This window comes from Embiotoca jacksoni, unplaced genomic scaffold, assembly GCF_022577435.1.
Source record: "Embiotoca jacksoni isolate LCO1_2020_lvr unplaced genomic scaffold, fEmbJac1.0.p SCAF_92, whole genome shotgun sequence".
Lineage (NCBI taxonomy): Eukaryota > Metazoa > Chordata > Actinopteri > Embiotocidae > Embiotoca > Embiotoca jacksoni.
In genome coordinates, this window is record NW_027185450.1 from 708139 (window position 1) to 729460 (window position 21322).

Sequence of the window (21322 nt, forward strand, 5' to 3'; positions counted from 1 at the left end):
CAAGTCTGTGGTTTTATATCCAGTCTGTAGTTTTATATCCAGTCTGTAGTTTTATATCCAGTCTGTGGTTTTATATCCAGTCTGTGGTTTTATATCAAGTCTGTGGTTTTATATCCAGTCTGTAGTTTTATATCCAGTCTGTGGTTTTATATCAAGTCTGTGGTTTTATATCCAGTCTGTGGTTTTATATCCAGTCTGTAGTTTTATATCCAGTCTGTGGTTTTATATCAAGTCTGTGGTTTTATATCAAGTCTGTGGTTTTATATCCAGTCTGTAGTTTTATATCCAGTCTGTAGTTTTATATCCAGTCTGTGGTTTTATATCCAGTCTGTGGTTTTATATCAAGTCTGTGGTTTTATATCCAGTCTGTAGTTTTATATCCAGTCTGTAGTTTTATATCTAGTCTGTGGTTTTATATCCAGTCTGTGGTTTTATATCCAGTCTGTAGTTTTATATCCAGTCTGTGGTTTTATATCCAGTCTGTGTTTTATATCCAGTCTGTGGTTTTATATCAAGTCTGTGGTTTTATATCCAGTCTGTAGTTTTATATCCAGTCTGTGGTTTTATATCCAGTCTGTGGTTTTATATCCAGTCTGTAGTTTTATATCTAGTCTGTGGTTTTATATCCAGTCTGTGGTTTTATATCCAGTCTGTAGTTTTATATCCAGTCTGTGGTTTTATATCCAGTCTGTGTTTTATATCCAGTCTGTAGTTTTATATCAAGTCTGTGGTTTTATATCCAGTCTGTAGTTTTATATCCAGTCTATAGTTTTATATCCAGTCTGTGGTTTTATATCCAGTCTGTGTTTTATATCCAGTCTGTGGTTTTATATCAAGTCTGTGGTTTTATATCCAGTCTGTAGTTTTATATCCAGTCTATAGTTTTATATCCAGTCTGTGGTTTTATATCCAGTCTGTGTTTTATATCCAGTCTGTGGTTTTATATCAAGTCTGTGGTTTTATATCCAGTCTGTAGTTTTATATCCAGTCTGTGGTTTTATATCCAGTCTGTGGTTTTATATCCAGTCTGTAGTTTTATATCTAGTCTGTGGTTTTATATCCAGTCTGTGGTTTTATATCCAGTCTGTAGTTTTATATCCAGTCTGTGGTTTTATATCCAGTCTGTGTTTTATATCCAGTCTGTGGTTTTATATCAAGTCTGTGGTTTTATATCCAGTCTGTAGTTTTATATCCAGTCTGTGGTTTTATATCCAGTCTGTGGTTTTATATCCAGTCTGTAGTTTTATATCTAGTCTGTGGTTTTATATCCAGTCTGTGGTTTTATATCCAGTCTGTAGTTTTATATCCAGTCTGTGGTTTTATATCCAGTCTGTGTTTTATATCCAGTCTGTAGTTTTATATCAAGTCTGTGGTTTTATATCCAGTCTGTAGTTTTATATCCAGTCTGTGGTTTTATATCCAGTCTGTAGTTTTATATCCAGTCTGTGGTTTTATATCCAGTCTGTGGTTTTATATCAAGTCTGTGGTTTTATATCCAGTCTGTAGTTTTATATCTAGTCTGTGGTTTTATATCCAGTCTGTGGTTTTATATCCAGTCTGTAGTTTTATATCCAGTCTGTGGTTTTATATCCAGTCTGTGTTTTATATCCAGTCTGTAGTTTTATATCAAGTCTGTGGTTTTATATCCAGTCTGTAGTTTTATATCCAGTCTGTGGTTTTATATCCAGTCTGTAGTTTTATATCCAGTCTGTGGTTTTATATCCAGTCTGTGGTTTTATATCAAGTCTGTGGTTTTATATCCAGTCTGTGGTTTTATATCCAGTCTGTGGTTTTATATCCAGTCTGTGGTTTTATATCCAGTCTGTGTTTTATATCCAGTCTGTAGTTTTATATCCAGTCTGTAGTTTTATATCCAGTCTGTGGTTTTATATCCAGTCTGTGGTTTTATATCAAGTCTGTGGTTTTATATCCAGTCTGTGGTTTTATATCCAGTCTGTGGTTTTATATCCAGTCTGTGGTTTTATATCCAGTCTGTGGTTTTATATCCAGTCTGTGGTTTTATATCCAGTCTGTAGTTTTATATCCAGTCTGTGGTTTTATATCCAGTCTGTGTTTTATATCCAGTCTGTAGTTTTATATCCAGTCTGTGGTTTTATATCCAGTCTGTAGTTTTATATCCAGTCTGTAGTTTTATATCCAGTCTGTAGTTTTATATCCAGTCTGTGGTTTTATATCCAGTCTGTGGTTTTATATCCAGTCTGTGGTTTTATATCCAGTCTGTGGTTTTATATCCAGTCTGTAGTTTTATATCCAGTCTGTAGTTTTATATCCAGTCTGTGGTTTTATATCCAGTCTGTAGTTTGGTAGTTGCCAAGCACACGCCTGCAGTCTGTCCGAGGTGAAATTCACAAAGTTCATTGTTTCCTCTGCGCTCCACCAAACTCATGATCATTCCAATCCAGGCCACTGAAGGGTGCCATTAGTCGACCCTCCGGAGCTGTTTCAGGTCGAGCTGACCAGTTTAGGATAACTGTGGTGGACAGGTTGAGTGTGAAGGTTAAAACAGGATCTGAGAGTTCCACATGGCTGAAGAAGACACGCTGACTGTGAGGACAACACAAGGACACTGAGCAGAACTGCTGTTTTGGAAACGAGTCAGGTTTCTACAGATCAGAGATATTAGCTTTAAGATATACAGGCAACCTGTGCAGATAAAAACTGAAGTACAACAAAGTTTTCTGTGGTTTCAGTAGGTCCTGTTACCAGAAACTATCTGCGCTCCCACACTGCTGCTAGCATCAGCAGCAAGGCTCACAGACAAGTCACATTTCCCTCAATTATTGTAGTTCGTTTTGTATTCAGCACTATTCAGAAGTATATCTGCCAGTCACAGTGCGCAAGAGCCGACATGTGCATCGCAACCTGTTAGATTCAAGCTGTTGTTGCCTTGTTGCGGCGAACGTGTCGTCACCAACATGACGAGCCTTCGTGTGCTGTGTGCAGGGTTCACGCTGGACTGGTTCACGTGAAGCTGCTCGGGTCGGTGTGGATCATGTTGAATGTTTCCTGCATCATCCATCATATTGAAGTTAGCTCAGTGAGCTGAGTGCTGATAGGAGAATCTGAGTCCTCAGTAATAATAGAGTTCATCATTTATTCTTGTAAACACAAACTGTCCCAGTGAAGGAGGATTATTACTGTCAACATGGAAACCCAGATGTTGTTCTGATTCATTTGTCCTGTGAAGCTTCAGTATAATTTATTAATATCTAATAAAGCCGTTAGTTAGAGTCAGAAACAGCATCCACATGACACAGCAGCCCTTTGTCCTGTGCTGCTCTGCATCAATGCTCATTCACAGGATGCATCAGGTCACACTTCTCCAAACAGCACACGGTGAGGCCGGCGGGTTTTCGTGATCCCACTGAGGGAATTTTTCAGGTTGTTGAAACTTTTTTGGTTGTGGTTATTTTCTATTTTGCCCCTGAACTACTATAACGAGATTCCATGAAATGAATCGTTCTAACTGTAGTCTATCTATCGAGATAAAACACGATTTTTAATCGTAAAAAAATGTACTTGGATAAATAATGAGCAGGACAAATGATCACATAAACTTTGTGTAGCATGACGCTACAAAGATGATGATTTCATCTTAAAACAGTTCACAAGGTAACACACTGCGATGAAAACAGGATCTTCTACTCACCAAATGGCTCCTTACACACCCGCAAGCTGCTCATTTTGGAAGCTGGGACGTCTCCACACGGGGCAGCGTGTCAGGATGAACAGAAAGTCTCTCCACGGTGTGGAACACTGAATATACTGTGCGCCCTGCGCTCACACAGTGCCAGTGCCAGTGCGGGCTCAGACAGTGCCAGTGCTAGTGCCAGTGCCAGTGCGGGCTCAGACAGTGCCAGCCCAGCGGCGGCGGCTCTCAGAATGAAACACCTCAGTGATGAAAAGGTACCAGGAACAATGCTGCCTTCCTTGTCCCCTCGTAAATTCTAACTCTTCTACGGTATGAGATTCCATTAGTCCCCAAATGATGTCGACATGCGCACTGTCTCGTGACAAAACATTTGTTAATTTCTGGTCAACTCTGAGCTGCTCTTCTATTGTCTGACTGTCTTTCTGCTTGTTGTTCTGATGTGTGGAACACAGATTGAACCGTTACCTCCATGTGGCTTTCACATTAAGATCTCATCTTGTTGATGGACGCCTGGCAGTAAAAGCCCAGTGCTCCCGTTGCGGGGAAAAAGTAAATAAATACATTTTATATAAACTATATTATTTGAAGTATAAAGTGTGTCTCATGGCTTCAGTAGCTTCTGAGGAATAATGTACACATATTTTGAAGTCGGAATTAATTCGAGGATGTTTTTTTTGGATAGATGTTGTTAATCTGGACCCCACAATAATACAGCACTCATCACTTCTTTCTTTCAATAAACCAAAAAGTTGGGACACTGTGTAAAATGTAAATAAAAACAGAATGCAATGATTTGCAAATCATGTAAACTCATATTTAATTGAAAATAGACCAAAGACAACATATCAAATGTTGAAACTGAGAAATTTGATTGTTTTTTGAAAAATATCTGCTCATTTTGAATTTGATGGCAACAACACGTCTCAAAAAAGTTGGGACAGGTTTAACAAAAGACTGGAAAAGTTTTGTACCACTAAAAAAGACATCTGGTGGAATAATGTTCCTCAACGTAAAACTCCAAAGAATTAGTGGATTTCATCGTCTACAGTTCATAATATCATTAAAAGATTCAGAGAATCTGGAGAAATCTCTGAACACAAGGGACAAGGCTGGAAACCAATATTGGATGGTGGTGATCTTCGGGCCCTCAGGCAGCACTGCATTAAAAACACACTATTCTGGAGTGGAAATCACTGCATGGGCTCAGGAACACTTGTGAAAACCATCGTCTGTGAACACAGTCCATTCAGTCTCGGTCTGTGGTGGTCTGGATCGCAGCTCGGTAACATACACCAGGCATACAGGTAGAGGATTTACTGGACATGTGGAAGTAAAAGAGAACTTCTCTGAAACACAGGACACAATCCTGTCTGTCAGAGAGGGGAAGGCAACACAAGCTCACACTGGCGACCTCTGCTGGACTGTCAAGGACACACAACACGTCAGAAACCCGAGTGGGTGCAGCGTGGTGACTCAGATCAGATCTGTTACAGCTGATCAGGATCTGTGTTGCTTCAACTGGAATCCAAACCACACTGTTGAAACTGTTTTAGGCTTGACTTTTTATTGTTGGAGTTTTTCCATCCTGTTGTCCTTGTTAATGTTGTTTCAGCAGAAGCCATGTTGAGTGAAAAAGATGACTGTATGCAGGGCTACCAGAAATACTGAGGTCAGGGGTCAACTTCAAACAGGATATGTATGCAGGTGCTCTGATGGGACACTTTCATGCTTCTTTATCGTCCTAATGTCACGACAAAGAGGCTCTCACTGGAAGTTTAGTACATATTGTTTACTTATCCTCTTCCAAATACTGCTGCTTCTTATATTAAGTTTAATATATTAAGTTTCTGCCACAGCTGGACTCATTAATGTTACCAGAGCATGCAAACTATCTCTGCAGTGTTTATTATTTATTTCACTGACGTTTAAAGTGAAAATATGCAAAAACAACCCTCGCAGCAAACAGTTATTAAAATGTTATTTCTTTTGTCACATCTTTGCATCCAACTGTATATTGGTGTGCTGTGACAGTCAAATTCAGGTTGAAACAGAAGTGTAATTTTCCTTGAACAGGCTCAGGCTGCTTCCTGCATCTTCCAGTGTCTCCTGGTAGAACGATGGATCAGAGGAGCTGCAAATACCAGGAACCAGCTGAAGGTCCATGGGACTTTTCTTTTGTGGCCGGGTACCAACAAATCTATCCACATCAGTGTTTATTATTGATAACAAAAGGTTATTTTGGAAGCGTGGCAGCTAGATGCTCCACACTAGTTCATCATCAAAGAACAACTGAAAATTAAAAACTTATCTTAACCAATTTAAAAGCGTTTTAAACCGCAGGTGTGAGCTGCTCGTTTACACACTTTGATCACGGATACCGGTCCGTTCCTACTCAAACAAGCTTCGCTTGAAGGCAGTGAAAAAAATCCCACATACCATGAACGCATCAAAAGAAACACGTTCTGTATACGTCATTACGCACGGCGACGTAAGGCATTTGTCCAATCAGGTGAGGAGCCCGAAGCTCAGGCAAGAAGCAGATGATATGGCAGCTTTGAGAGCGACCAGGTGGATCCTGCTTTGTTGCCGCGGTTGAACGTGTGGAGATGAAAACCCGGTGAGTCACAGACGCAGTCAGGCAGCTCGGCGACATGATCTACCTGATCCTCATCTCCGCGGTGTCCGGAGCGCTCGTTACGTTGGTAGTCCAGTTCCTGCTGCTGTACCGGAGGAGCCCGGAGCCCGCAGGCAGGACAGTGCAGTATGTCAAAGTAGTGCCCGAAAACGCATTGAAGGATTATTTTAATACCCAACATGCAGAGCCGGGCCAGCCGCAGTGGGACAGCACAGCATCTGCTGCAGCTAAACCGCCGGAGGCCGCCTCGGGCCGGCAGCAGGAAGCGGCTGTCACCGGCAGCAGCCCCAAACAACAGCCGCCGCCTTCCCCCGGAGAGCCCGCTGAGGCGGCCAAACCCGAGACGTGCAATTTCCTCAACGCGATATTTCTGTTCCTGTTCAGAGAGCTCCGAGACACGCCGGTGGTCAGACACTGGCTCACCAAAAAGATCAAGGTGGAGTTCGAGGAGCTGCTGCAGACCAAGACAGCAGGTCGGCTGCTGGAGGGACTCAGTCTCCGGGACATCTCGCTGGGGAATTCTCTGCCTGTCTTCAACACAGCCAAACTTATGAAGCCCGTGCACCTGAACGAGGACGGCATGCCCGAGGAGCTCAACTTCGAGGTGGACATCGAATACAATGGCGGCTTCCACCTCGCCATCGACGTCGAGCTGGTGTTCGGGAAGTCTGCCTACCTGTTCGTCAAGATGAGGCGCGTGGTGGGCCGGCTGAGGCTGCAGTTCACGCGGATGCCCTTCTCCCATTGGTCCTTCTCCTTCCTCGAGGACCCGCTGGTGGATTTTGAGGTGAAGTCCCAGTTTGAAGGAAGGCCGCTGCCTCAGCTCACCTCCATCATTGTGAACCAGCTGAAACGGGTCATCAAGAAGAAGCACACGCTACCAAACTACAAGATCAGGTAGGCTCCAGACCAAACTACCAAATCAAGTAGGCTCCAGACCAAACTACCAAATCAAGTGAGCTCTAGACCAAACTACCAAATCAAGTAGGCTCCAGACCAAACTACAAGATCAGGTAGGCTCCAGACCAAACTACCAAATCAAGTGAGCTCTAGACCAAACTACCAAATCAAGTAGGCTCCAGACCAAACTACAAGATCAGGTAGGCTCCAGACCAAACTACCAAATCAAGTGAGCTCTAGACCAAACTACCAAATCAAGTAGGCTCCAGACCAAACTACAAGATCAGGTAGGCTCCAGACCAAACTACCAAATCAAGTGAGCTCTAGACCAAACTACCAAATCAAGTAGGCTCCAGACCAAACTACCAAATCAAGTGAGCTCTAGACCAAACTACCAAATCAAGTAGGCTCCAGACCAAACTACAAGATCAGGTAGGCTCCAGACCAAACTACCAAATCAAGTGAGCTCTAGACCAAACTACCAAATCAAGTAGGCTCCAGACCAAACTACCAAATCAAGTAGGCTCCAGACCAAACTACCAAATCAAGTGAGCTCTAGACCAAACTACCAAATCAAGTGAGCTCTAGACCAAACTACCAAATCAAGTAGGCTCCAGACCAAACTACCAAATCAAGTAGGCTCCAGACCAAACTACCAAATCAAGTGAGCTCTAGACCAAACTACCAAATCAAGTAGGCTCCAGACCAAACTACCACATCAAGTAGGCTCCAGACCAAACTACCACATCAAGTAGGCTCCAGACCAAACTACCACATCAATTAGCCTCCAGACCAAACTATCAAAGCAATTAGGCTCCAGACCAAACTACCAAATCAATTAGCCTCCAGACCAAACTATCAAAGCAATTAGGCTCCAGACCAAACTACCAAATCAATTAGGCTCCAGACCAAACTACCAAATCAATTAGGCTCCAGACCAAACTACTGCTGCATCACTTTGTGTGGATGAAGGTGGTGAGGAGTCCTCTTCGGATCCCACCGTCTCCTATACAGCCATAACTGTACTGTACTATACTCTCCTTCCTCCTGTACTCCTATACTCTCCGTACTCCTATACTCTCCTTCCTCCCGTACTCTCCTTCCTCCTTCCTATACTTGGGCAGCACGGTGGTGCAGTGGTTAGCACTGTCACCTCACAGCAAAAAAGGTTCCGGGTTTGAATCCGGTCCTGGTCCTTTCTGTGAGGAGTTTGCATGTTCTCCCTGTGCTTGCGTGGGTTCTCTCCGGGTTCTCCGGCTTCCTCCCATCATCCAAAAACATGCACCTCAGGTCAGGTTACCTGGCGCCGAGCTAGTGGCAGCCTGCTGCAGCAGCTCCCCTCTGAGAGCCCCCCTGCTGTAGTGAAGACATTTCCCCTCGGGGATTAATAAAGTGTATAAAAAAAAAAAATTATAAAAAAAAATTCCTCCCGTACTCCTATACTCTCCTTCCTCCCGTACTCTCCTTCCTCCTGTACTCCTATACTCTCCTTCCTCCTGTACTCCTATACTCTCCGTACTCCTATACTCTCCTTCCTCCTGTACTCCTATACTCTCCTTCCTCCTGTACTCCTATACTCTCCGTACTCCTATACTCTCCTTCCTCCTGTACTCCTATACTCTCCGTACTCCTATACTCTCCTTCCTCCCGTACTCCTATACTCTCCTTCCTCCCGTACTCCTATACTCTCCTTCCTCCCGTACTCTCCTTCCTCCCGTACTCTCCTTCCTCCTGTACTCCTATACTCTCCTTCCTCCCGTACTCTCCTTCCTCCCGTACTCTCCTTCCTCCTGTACTCCTATACTCTCCGTACTCCTATACTCTCCTTCCTCCTGTACTCCTATACTCTCCTTCCTCCCGTACTCTCCTTCCTCCTGTACTCCTATACTCTCCTTCCTCCCGTACTCCTATACTCTCCTTCCTCCCGTACTCCTATACTCTCCTTCCTCCCGTACTCTCCTTCCTCCCGTACTCTCCTTCCTCCTGTACTCCTATACTCTCCGTACTCCTATACTCTCCTTCCTCCTGTACTCCTATACTCTCCGTACTCCTATACTCTCCTTCCTCCTGTACTCCTATACTCTCCTTCCTCCCGTACTCTCCTTCCTCCTGTACTCCTATACTCTCCTTCCTCCCGTACTCCTATACTCTCCTTCCTCCCGTACTCTCCTTCCTCCCGTACTCTCCTTCCTCCTGTACTCCTATACTCTCCGTACTCCTATACTCTCCTTCCTCCCGTACTCCTATACTCTCCTTCCTCCCGTACTCTCCTTCCTCCTGTACTCCTATACTCTCCGTACTCCTATACTCTCCTTCCTCCCGTACTCCTATACTCTCCTTCCTCCCGTACTCTCCTTCCTCCCGTACTCTCCTTCCTCCTGTACTCCTATACTCTCCGTACTCCTATACTCTCCTTCCTCCCGTACTCCTATACTCTCCTTCCTCCCGTACTCTCCTTCCTCCCGTACTCTCCTTCCTCCTGTACTCCTATACTCTCCGTACTCCTATACTCTCCTTCCTCCTGTACTCCTATACTCTCCTTCCTCCCGTACTCTCCCAGTTCAGCAGCGAGCAGATCCTTTATTTTGGGATTGAGCTGCGATATTGTGTTTACTTGCAGGATTTGAAGTACACTTGAGGTCATCATCCATCAGTGATGTCATCAACTATCAGTGATGTCATCGTTGGTTTGTGAACGTTATGAATCCTCCAGTTCAGATTCTGTCCATCACCATCTTGCTAGTTCGGAGTGGTTTGGAGCAGGAAGTGACCATATTTGGACGAGCTGGGGGAGGAGCCAGCGGTGGATCTGACCGATCTGATCAGAAACCCGACGATACTACGTCCCGCCCACCGATAGCTGTAACCTGACTGCACCACAGGCCTGTCAATCATCTAACATCTAAGTGTTTTATCAGCAGCAGGTTGTTCATGGAGATATTGTTCATGACAACAAAGCAGATCTAAAAGACCGTATGGAGTCAAAAGGTTCAGAAAAACCCCAAATATTTAACTAAAACCTACATATTTTCACATAATTTTGGACTATCGTGAATTTAGGAAATGTACTGTGTGACATTATAACAGGGCTGACAGTAAATGGATGGTCTCATTGCCTCTCTGCCTCCAGCAGCCAGCTGCAGAGACGGTAATCGTTGACATTTTATTCATCAGTCTGGTTCTTCATCAGCACTCTGAATGGCTTTCTTTAACCATCATTTTGAAGAAACCACCTTAAACAGTCAGTCCACCTTAAGTGAGCCTGGTGAGGTTAAGCTAATGCATTGTTGCTAACTTCTGGGTTCACTTCCTTCATCTAAATCAGCTGGTAGCAAAGAACACTGGAACTTGACTGTTGTTTTGAGGAGTTGAAGCATTTACTGACTGAGAAGCAGCTGAAACTGTCCTCAGTGCTCTGCTATGTTGACACTGACACACTGATGCTCACTTCTAACCTGCTCCAGTCTGCAGTCTTTGGCCTCACTGTCACATGCACACTCTTACACTCACTCCCTCCCTCTTACACTTTCTCACTCTCTAACTCTCTCTCACTCGCCTCACTCTCTCTCTATTTCAAATTCTCACACCTCACACTCTCACTGTCTCACTCACTCTCTCTCTCTCACTCTTTCTCTCTCTCTCTCTCTCTCACTCACTCAATCACTCACTTTCTCACTCTCACACACACACACACACACACACACACACACACACACACACACACACATCCTCTCACACTCGTCCTGGAGCTCACTACTCACGCCGAATGTTGTCTTGGCGCTCTGCTACAGTTTCAGGTGTGTAAAACATCGCCGTGCAGTAGTACCACTGTTCACTGAAATGTGTGTAACTCGGGAACTGATGATGATCAACACATACTCATTAGTTTTACGTCCTCCTGCTGCCTGCAGGTTGCAGTGGTGTAGCAGCAGTCTCAGAACTCATTGATCCTCCCTCGTAAACTTATTCTGTCTCTCAGACCTAGAATAGTGGCTGATCCAGGTGTTTTATTCTTTGTTGACATGTCATTTAGAAGTTTTCCCCGGCGTTTGAATGCTCACTTCTTCCTGCGGTTGACTTATTGTTTGAGCTCAGTGATGATGCCTGCGTGCTGCTGCACAAACCAAAGAGCTCACCAGGACGGCATAGCCTCCGTCCACTTGGTTTCCGTGTCTCCCACGTGTCCCCGAGCAAACACTAGTCCAGATGTCATGTGAGTATCTTCTTCTGCTGCAGGACAGTCCACACACTGTCTACCAAAACCTGGAAACTGTTTTCCAGTCCTGGAACACACCTGGAAAAACTGCAGTATACTGAAACACATTGCTCCGTTTCTTTAAAAATCTGATCTCTGCTGAAATTAGGACCCACACAGTTTTTCAAATGCAGCTTAATTTACATATTGTTGGTGATGATAAAAAAAAGAAGGTTGGATAAGATCACTGTTGAAATCTTTCAGATAAATCATGTATTTCTGTGAAAAGATTGCACATGTTGGTTAAAAGCTTAAAGGTTCATTCTGCTTAATTTCAACCTTCGATGTGGCTTCTGTGAGTTCTGCTGTCTTTGTACGGTCTACTTCTGTTGGAGAGATTCACACAAAGCAGTGTGTTTCCACAAACCTGATTTTTACAGGAATCATTTGAAGTGTTTGTTAGAAATTAGCTGCCTGGAGCGGACATTTTAAAAACATCATCTATCATCGGCTGACCTAATCACCTGCATGTTCATCCGTGAAAAGAAATGAATCTGATTTGCCCTTGAACCCTGTTTATCACCCATTTTCAGATTTGAGAAACTTTTAAAAAGGTGAAAATGCCTCTAATACAGTGTGTTCTCCATCCAGACAAGAGAAGACCAGGTCTCGATCCAAGACCTGGTCCCCCATAAAATAAAGGTCGTTACAAATCTGAAGCTTTCATCGGGAGCTAAGCTGAGTTTTCACCTGCTGCTGCCAGTGTTTGTTTGCACTTTAAGAGAGGTGGCTGCTGATGTTGCAGTCAAAGGTCAGATCCCATCTTACAGCACACAGAACAATCTTCATCCCTCTGTTATAAAGAAACTGACTTCTGATAAAGAAACTAACTTCTGTTATAAAGAAACTAACTTCTGTTATACAGATACTAACTTCTGTTATAAATAAACTGACTTCTGTTATACAGATACTAACTTCTGTTATAAATAAACTGACTTCTGTTATACAGAAAGTAACTTTTGTTATACAGAAAGTAACTTTTGTTATAAAGAAACTAACTTCTGTTATGCAGATACTAACTTCTGATAAAGAAACTAACTTCTGTTATAAAGAAACTAACTTCTGTTATACAGATACTAACTTCTGTTATAAATAAACTGACTTCTGTTATACAGAAAGTAACTTTTGTTATACAGAAAGTAACTTTTGTTATAAAGAAACTAACTTCTGTTATGCAGATACTAACTTCTGATAAAGAAACTAACTTCTGTTATACAGAAACTAACTTCTGTTATAAAGAAACTAACTTCTGTTATACAGAAACTAACTTCTGTTATAAAGAAAGTAACTTCTGTTATAAAGAAAATAACATCTGTTATACAGAAACTAACTTCTGTTATAAATAAACTGACTTCTGTTATAAATAAACTAACTTCTGTTATAAATAAACTGACTTCTGTTATACAGAAAGTAACTTTTGTTATAAATAAACTAACTTCTGTTATACAGAAAGTAACTTCTGTTATAAATAAACTGACTTCTGTTATACAGAAAGTAACTTCTGTTATACAGAAAGTAACTTTTGTTATACAGAAAGTAACTTTTGTTATAAAGAAACTAACTTCTGTTATGCAGATACTAACTTCTGATAAAGAAACTAACTTCTGTTATACAGAAACTAACTTCTGTTATACAGAAACTAACTTCTGTTATACAGAAACTAACTTCTGTTATAAAGAAAGTAACTTCTGTTATAAAGAAAATAACATCTGTTATACAGAAACTAACTTCTGTTATAAATAAACTGACTTCTGTTATAAATAAACTGACTTCTGTTACAAAGAAACTGACTTCTGTTATACAGTTATACAGATAAATCCTGCTTCGTGGTAGAGGCCTCAATCAAGGTGAGCTGGGATTAGCTCCGCTAACACATTAAATAGTATGTTATTATGGATACTTCAATAAAGGGTTAATATTTTTCTGGCATACTAAATAGCATGTTAGTATGGATACTGGAACGCTCAGCTGGTCTTTCCTCTTTGGAGATCCAGGTGGTTGTGTGTGGGAGGTGCTGTGGGAAATGAGTTATGAATGTGGTACATGTTGAACTAGCTCATTAAAGAATCGGTTACCTATTCAGTGTAAGTGTGAAACCCTTTCTGCCACAGACTCCCTGCCTTTGAGATGTGTGGGAGAGTACTGCAGCATGTACAGCTATGACCATGCAGGCTGAGCCAGTGTGATAAGATGATGTAATGAAGAGCAACCTCAGAGAAGCAGAGCTGGACCAGGGGATTTGCTGAGTCGCACAGATGGTAGTTGAGTGGAGGGGAGGGCTGGGACCGTGGCCCACTGGAGCTAATCCAGGCATTACACCAATCATGTGGAGTCACAACTCCAGCTTTGGGGGAATACTGTGTTCAAAGCCAAAGCTGTGATGGTTTCACTTTACACCAATCACATGGCATCATCCGAGAGGCTTAGAGGAGAGGAACCTGGGAAACAGCCTGTGCATGCACGAGCTTTAACAACCAACTAGTGCTGCTAATTTTTAATGGAACTCCAGTGATTGACTGATGCAGAGGAGGAAACTAAAAGTGAACAGTTTCCCTCAGTTGTTACTTTAAAGCATGGTGCAGACTTGTTATGACCTGTGTCATGTGGGGTTAGTGAAGTACGCTGCAGCTCACAGACAACGTGTAGTGTACTAACTAAACCTCCACCAGGGGGCGCAGCATGGGACCAAAGTGTGGGCAGAGACTCCTACAGGGTAGAAGGGATTACTGTACCTCATACAGGGTAGAAGGGTTTACTGTACCTCATAAAGGTAGAAGGGTTTACTGTACCTCATACAGGGTAGAAGGGTTTACTGTACCTCATACAGGGTAGAAGGGTTTACTGTACCTCATAAAGGTAGAAGGGATTACTGTACCTCATACAGAGTAGAAGGGTTTACTGTACCTCATAAAGGTAGAAGGGATTACTGTACCTCATACAGAGTAGAAGGGTTTACTGTACCTCATACAGGGTAGAAGGGTTTACTGTACCTCATAAAGGTAGAAGGGATTACTGTACCTCATACAGGGTAGAACAAATTTCCCCTTGGGGATTAATAAAGTAACTACCTACCTACCTACCTACCTAGAAGGGTTTACTGTACCTCATACAGGCAGAATGGTTTACTGTACCTCATACAGAGTAGAAGGGTTTACTGTACCTCATACAGGCAGAATGGTTTACTGTACCTCATAAAGGTAGAAGGGTTTACTGTACCTCATAAAGGTAGAAGGGTTTACTGTACCTCATAAAGGTAGAAGGGTTTACTGTACCTCATACAGGCAGAAGGGTTTACTGTACCTCACAGGGTAGAAGGGTTTACTGTATCTCATAAAGGGAGAAGGGTTTACTGTACCTCAATCAGGGTAGAAGGGTTTACTGTACCTCAATCAGGGTAGAAGGGTTTACCGTACCTCATAAAGGTAGAAGGGTTTACTGTACCTCATAAAGGTTGAAGGGTTTACTGTACCTCAATCAGGGTAGAAGGGTTTACTATACCTCATAAAGGTAGAAGGGTTTACTGTACCTCAATCAGGGTAGAAGGGTTTACCGTACCTCATAAAGGTAGAAGGGTTTACTGTACATCAAAGATAGAAGGGTTTACTATACCTCATAAAGGTAGAAGGGTTTACTGTACCTCAATCAGGGTAGAAGGGTTTACTGTACCTCATAAAGGTAGAAGGGATTACTGTACCTCATACAGGGTAGAACAAATTTCCCCTTGGGGATTAATAAAGTAACTACCTACCTACCTACCTACCTAGAAGGGTTTACTGTACCTCAAACAGGCAGAAAGGTTTACTGTACCTCAAAGGTAGAAGGGTTTACTGTACCTCAATCAGGGTAGAAGGGTTTACTATACCTCATAAAGGTAGAAGGGTTTACTGTACCTCATAAAGGTAGAAGGGATTACTGTACCTCATACAGGGTAGAAAGGTTTACTGTACCTCATAAAAGCAGAAGGGTTTACTGTACATCAAAGATAGAAGGGTTTACTGCAGCTCATAAAGGTAGAAGGGTTTATTTATACATAAATATATATATATATGTGTGTATATCAAAGATAGAAGGGTTTACTGCATATATGTATATATATATATATATAAACCCTTCTACCTTTATGAGCTGCAGTAAACCTTTCTATCTTTGATGTACAGTAAACCCTTCTACCCTGTATGAGGTACAGTATATATATATATATATATATATATATATATATATATACATATATATATATATATATATATTTATGTATTATACAACATTTGTGTTGTCAGTTACTGCATTACGGGTCAATAGAAACGCAACACTTCCTGTATCTTTCAAATTAAAAGCCCTACAGCCTTTTAGAAGAAAGAATCCCCTCATAAAATGGCTTTTATTGTGAAACATTTCCAGGAAGGTGTTGCGCCTGAAGTCGGTGGATCAAACTTTAGATGAAACCTCCAGAAGAACCTGCGGCGCTTCAAACAGCATCACAGCGCTGCAGCAGCTCGTCAGCGGAGACACTTCTGATATTTCTCTTGTTGAATCCAAGTCACGCTGGATTTCCTTCCTGGACTTTGTTGTCGCTCCATTTCTCAGTATTGTTTCCTCCAGTTGGAACTTTCTTCTGCTCTTTTAAAAGGCTTCATCGGTAGCTGTAGTTTACTGTCAGCTTCCTGTGTTTTAAACCCAGCGGTTGTCTGTGCTGCTGTGTGTCACCACAGTTCCCATGGTAACGGGGAGAGTACCCAGGCAGAGGGAGGAGCTAAAGAAGTCCCACAAAACAGAGTGATAAGAACTTAAGAGGTTCTAAGTTCCCCCGGTGAGGACACAGAAAGAGTGGAACTCCCTCCCACCGTTATTAGAACTGTGAAGTAGTTCCTGCGGTCTGAAAACACCCAGAGTCTTGCCCAAGGACACATGGGCAGCTGGATCGGAGGAGGTGGGGATGAAACCACTGCCCTCATATAGTGACACTATTTATTTATTCAGGATATTTCAGAACGCTAAATACAGAAAACCTTGACAGCATCTTAATAATATTAAATATTAAAGGTAAAATCCATCATCCACAATAAAGAATCTGCTGCTATATTTAACCTTTGTTAGTTTCATCATTTTAGATGCTGTGATCCACTAAAATAGACATTAATCCTCAACCTCTTCATGCAGCATGATTAAATAGTTCACAGAACACCAACCGACAACATGGGACGTCACTTCAATCAATTACTTTTTACTGAACTGTTTTCATCCTTTAATTATAATTCATTCTGGTGTGAATTTTAGGACGTGTTGTTTCTGAGATGGTTTCTCCAACTGAATAAATACAGAACAAAGATATCTGATGAACGAATATATCTGATGAACAAAGATATCTGATGAACAAAGATATCCATGTTCTCATGTGTTTTTAACATTTTAGCTCCGTGTCATGTGTTCAAACCAAACCGGTCCAGCTAGCCTCCTCTAGGATTGTAAGTGCGTGACTATCCGTGGTGTTACGGTACGGGTGCTCGGAGCGACCAAAAAGGACCAAAAGAGACCCGACTTCACCAAATGGGTCATTTAATAGATCTAGAACAAGTAGAAACTACATTATATTACATATTATATGAAATTCTACTCTAATTCTATTTTCCCATTGAGGAGGTGGAGGGATATTTCTAATGATGAGCAGGGTGTGATGTCATCATGATTTATTCCAGATGTTCAGTTGACCAATCAGATCTCTGGGGCGGAGCTACTGGTTGTATAATTCTGTGTTTGAGGTGTTTCCTTAAGCAGACTAAAACATGAAATATGTTCATTTCAACAAGGGAAATTCTGGTTGGATGCGTTTTAAACTGAGAAAATTTGGCTGAAATGTTTTACATTTGGTGCCGATGTCTGTCATGGATCCCATTGTTCTCTCAGATGGTAAAAAAAATAAACACATTTAAATGGTTAGCCAAATAACTTTGGGTTAATGTCCAAATACCCGCGTTGCCCACCCAACTAAAGTCTTTTAGTAGGAAACTTATGACCCGTTCCTCATCTGTCTACCAGTCAATTGATCGTATTGGCTTTCACTGCACTTTCAGTAACATAACTACAGACTGGATATAAAACTACAGACTGGCTATAAAACTACAGACTGGATGTAAAACTACAGACTGGATATAAAACTACAGACTGGATATAAAACTACAGACTGGATATTAAACCACAGACTGGATATAAAACTACAGACTGGATATAAAAGTCTTTTTAGCTCCAGGTCTGAACAAAGTCCTCTATTGACAACATCAGGAGCTTCAGGCCTGCAGCAGCAGTTGCTCCCACAGCTCAGAATAGCAGAGCGGGTTCGTGCTCCCAGACATTACAATGGCTGGTTCTATTGAGAACTGAGAGAACCTGTTGTCTTGCAGGCACCACACCCATCAGACTACTGCAGCATTCACTCTGGGTACATTCTTCAGATCCATTCCTCACTCTTCATACCTCTCATAGCTGCTGGACATGTTTTACAAATCTGATTAATTTAATCTGTGGTCAACAGTTTTCTGAAGGTAATATCAAAGTGTGAACTCCATTTAAAGGGTGATGAAAAGTTCTTTTATGTTCCAAAAGTTCATACATTAGCTGCTTGTTTTGAACATGATTCTACATGATTCCCATCACGAATTAAAACGGAACTTTGGATGTTTGCTTTTTCTCTCTGCAGATACAAGCCCTTCTTCCCGTTCCAAGTGCAGCCTCCGCTGGGTTCGGCCGGTGATTTGGATCTGTCGGTGCAGGACAGCAGGCTGGTGGAAGGCCGACTCAAAGTCACTCTCACTGAATGTAGCAGGTAAACACTTCCTGTTGTACTTCCCCACATACTCAATTTATCTCCGCGCCCTGTCCACATACTCTCTATGTTGTGTACTTTGGCCTGGTTTATGCAAGTCCCTTTAGTTACATCATGTTTTCAAAAAATAACAGTTTTGGTTCCTGTTTTTAGATCGTTATGTCCCTGTTAGATTACAACGAGAAAAAAAATGAGTTTGTGACTGATAAAGATACAATGATGGGGGTTTTACATATTGCAGTATTTTGTATTTTACTTTTTTAAGAGAAGAGTCTTTAAATGTGAAGAATGTTAGTTTCCCTTCAGAATAACCCTTTTCTCAAAAGCACATGTTGGAAATAGGCTTATAATCAGAGTTGTCTTTTATTTATGCCAATACGGTACATTAGTGATGGCAGACCAAATATTTTACGCGGCGTAAAATCTAACAAAACCAGGGTGTAATGATTTGTAAATCATGTAAACCCATATTTCATTGCAAATAGACCAAAGACAACATATGAAATGTTGAAACTGAGAAATGTTATTGTTTTCTGAAAAATATCTTCTCATTGTGAATCTAATGCAGCAACACGTCTCTATAAGTTGTTCCAGGATCATGTTCACCACTGAGCTGCATCAACTCTTCTTTTAACAACACTCTGGAAACCTTTGGGAACCGAGGAGGCCAGTTTCTGGAGTTTTGAAAGTGAAATGTGGTCCCATTCTTGCCTGATAGAGGATTTCAGCTGCTCAACAGTTCAGGGTCTCCTTTGTTGTATTGTTCATGTCCTTATGCTCCAGATGTTTTCAATGATTGACAGGTCTGGAATGCAGGAGGCCAGTTTATCAGCGGACTCTTCTACTAGAGAACCATGCTGTTGGAATACGTGCAGAATGTGGTTGGACGTTGTTCTGCTGAAATAAACAAGACCTTCCCTGAAAGAGATGTTGTCTGGATGGCAGCATATGTTGCTCCAAAACCTGAATATATCATTCAGCATTAATGCTTCCTTCCAGATGTTCAAGCTACCCATGCCAAGTGCACTAATGCATCCTGTACCATCACAGATGCTGGCTTTAGAACTGAGCTGATAACAAGCTGGATGGTCCCTCTCCTCTTTAACCTGGAGGATGCAGCGTCCATGATTTCCAAACAGAATCTCAGATTGTGATCCATCAGACCTCAGGACAGTTGTCCACTTCACCTCAGTCCATCTTCAATGATCTCGGTCCAGAGAAGGCGGCGGTGTTTCTGGATCATGTTTCTATCTGGTTTCTTCTTTGGAGAGTTTTAACATCATTTGTGGACGCAGCGATGAACTGTGTTCACAGACGATGGTTTTCACAAGTGTTCCTGAGCCCATGCAGTGATTTCCACTCCAGAATAGTGTGTTTTTAATGCAGTGCTGCCTGAGGGCCCGAAGATCACCACCATCCAATATTGGTTTCCAGCCTTGTCCCTTGTGTTCATAAAACAATAACATTTCTCAGTTTCAACATTTGACATGTTGTCTTTGGTTTGATGCAGAGAATACTTAATACATATTACTTGTGCTCAGCACCACATTTCGGGTGTAGGAGGATGAAACTGAGAAATAAAGGCCCAGTGTGTAGCAGTGTGGATGCTAATGCTTGTGGGCCACAGTGAAGGACCATCTACTCCGCTGATCATCTCTGCAATCAACAGAACTATTATCCAGTCGTAAAAATATCTGGTGTGATTCTGCTAAGTGCAGCTTAACTGTACAGAAAGTCAGAGACATTTCTGTACAAACTGCACTGTTGGATATAAAGTAGACGTTTAGTGAATAAAGTCACAGGCTGTCTACGTGATGCTGGTTCCACCAAAGTCTCCTCTGGGTTTAGTTTGTTTTTTACTTTGTCTGTAAGGCTGACATGGTTTGTCTTGACAATTACAAACTGTAGGGTACAGACATTTATACTTTCTAAACATAAGCTTTAAGAAAGAGATGCTTTAAGAGTATTTTACTCACAGGCCAGCGTCTGATTTTGGAAGTCGAGAAATGTCTTGCAAGTACACCCAATATCTAACCGAGTCGGGTCTTCATATAGATTCTGTACATGGGAAACCCTGACTGAAGGATCGGCTGTAAATATAATCAGAATTTTTACAGCTTCCTCGTCATCGAGGCTCCAGTTATTCATTATATCACAGTAAATCCTTAAACCCTGCAGCATCTACAAAGCCAATTATAAAGGACAGACCAGACTCTACCTCACACATCTCTGCTTTCTCAAACAAACCCACTTCCTCTTTGTCCAGAACTGTGACCTTTGACCTTTATACACTGTGGCCAGGTGTTTTTGATGGACTACAGGAGGATGGGCTCAGGCTCATGGTTTAATAATTCATGTCCTGCCCACTGCAATCATCCCGTCTTTCTTCTCTCTGTCCTCTTACATCACTTTATTTAAAACAGGCATGTGTGAGGGCAGCATTCTCCCTGCACCACCGATAGGAGTGTGTGTGACTGAACACACACTCGTGTAGTACACCATAAACGTCCACCAGGGGGAAGCATCCTCTCACTCAGCTTTTAGGACTCGGCGAAGTACTGTGAAGTACCTCTGAACGTTTACTGGAGCTGTTTTCTCAGGAACATCACACATATGAGGAAAGTCATTTTATGCATTGATGGCGTCAACCCAGCAGGGGGCAGCAGCAGCCACACTCATGTTGCAGTGAGCTGTTTCTGTTAGGATCTGTCCCCCCTCCTTGAAGTTGTTGAATCGTGTCTTTACGTTGTTTGGTTGTTGTTCGTAAATGCGCCGCATTAATAAATTGATTTGACTCACAGATGCAAACATACACACAATGTTCTGAGAAATGCAGCTGAAATAAGACGTTTATTAATTAGTGCTTGGACAAAAAGTTGATTGTCACTAACAAAAGTTGACTTTTGTAATAGTTATTTGAATATCTTTGGGTTTTGAACAAAACAAAAAAAAAATCTGAAAATGTTCCTTTGTGATGTGCGTTTTATTTTTTTACTGACATTCTTCAGACCAAACAAGTAGCTGAATAATTAACAGAGTATT

The 21322-nt window shown here is 41.9% G+C and overlaps 2 protein-coding genes across 3 annotated transcripts in view; one reads left to right on the top strand and one right to left on the bottom strand.

The window, feature by feature from the left end:
- edaradd (EDAR-associated death domain) overlaps positions 1-3866 on the bottom strand; it is a 20744-nt gene extending 16878 nt beyond the window's left edge. For both annotated transcript variants that reach the window (XM_069141885.1, XM_069141884.1), the window contains exon 1: positions 3671-3866. In XM_069141885.1, coding sequence (XP_068997986.1) covers positions 3671-3704 — 34 coding nt within the window. In that variant the 5' untranslated portion in view covers positions 3705-3866. The remainder of the gene's footprint in view (positions 1-3670) is intronic.
- A 2319-nt stretch (positions 3867-6185) lies between these two features.
- The window catches only part of pdzd8 (PDZ domain containing 8), a 40521-nt gene continuing 25384 nt past the window's right edge, over positions 6186-21322 (top strand). Inside the window, exons 1-2 of the mRNA XM_069141855.1 lie at positions 6186-7205; positions 18155-18280. Coding sequence (XP_068997956.1) covers positions 6325-7205; positions 18155-18280 — 1007 coding nt within the window. The 5' untranslated portion in view covers positions 6186-6324. The remainder of the gene's footprint in view (positions 7206-18154; positions 18281-21322) is intronic.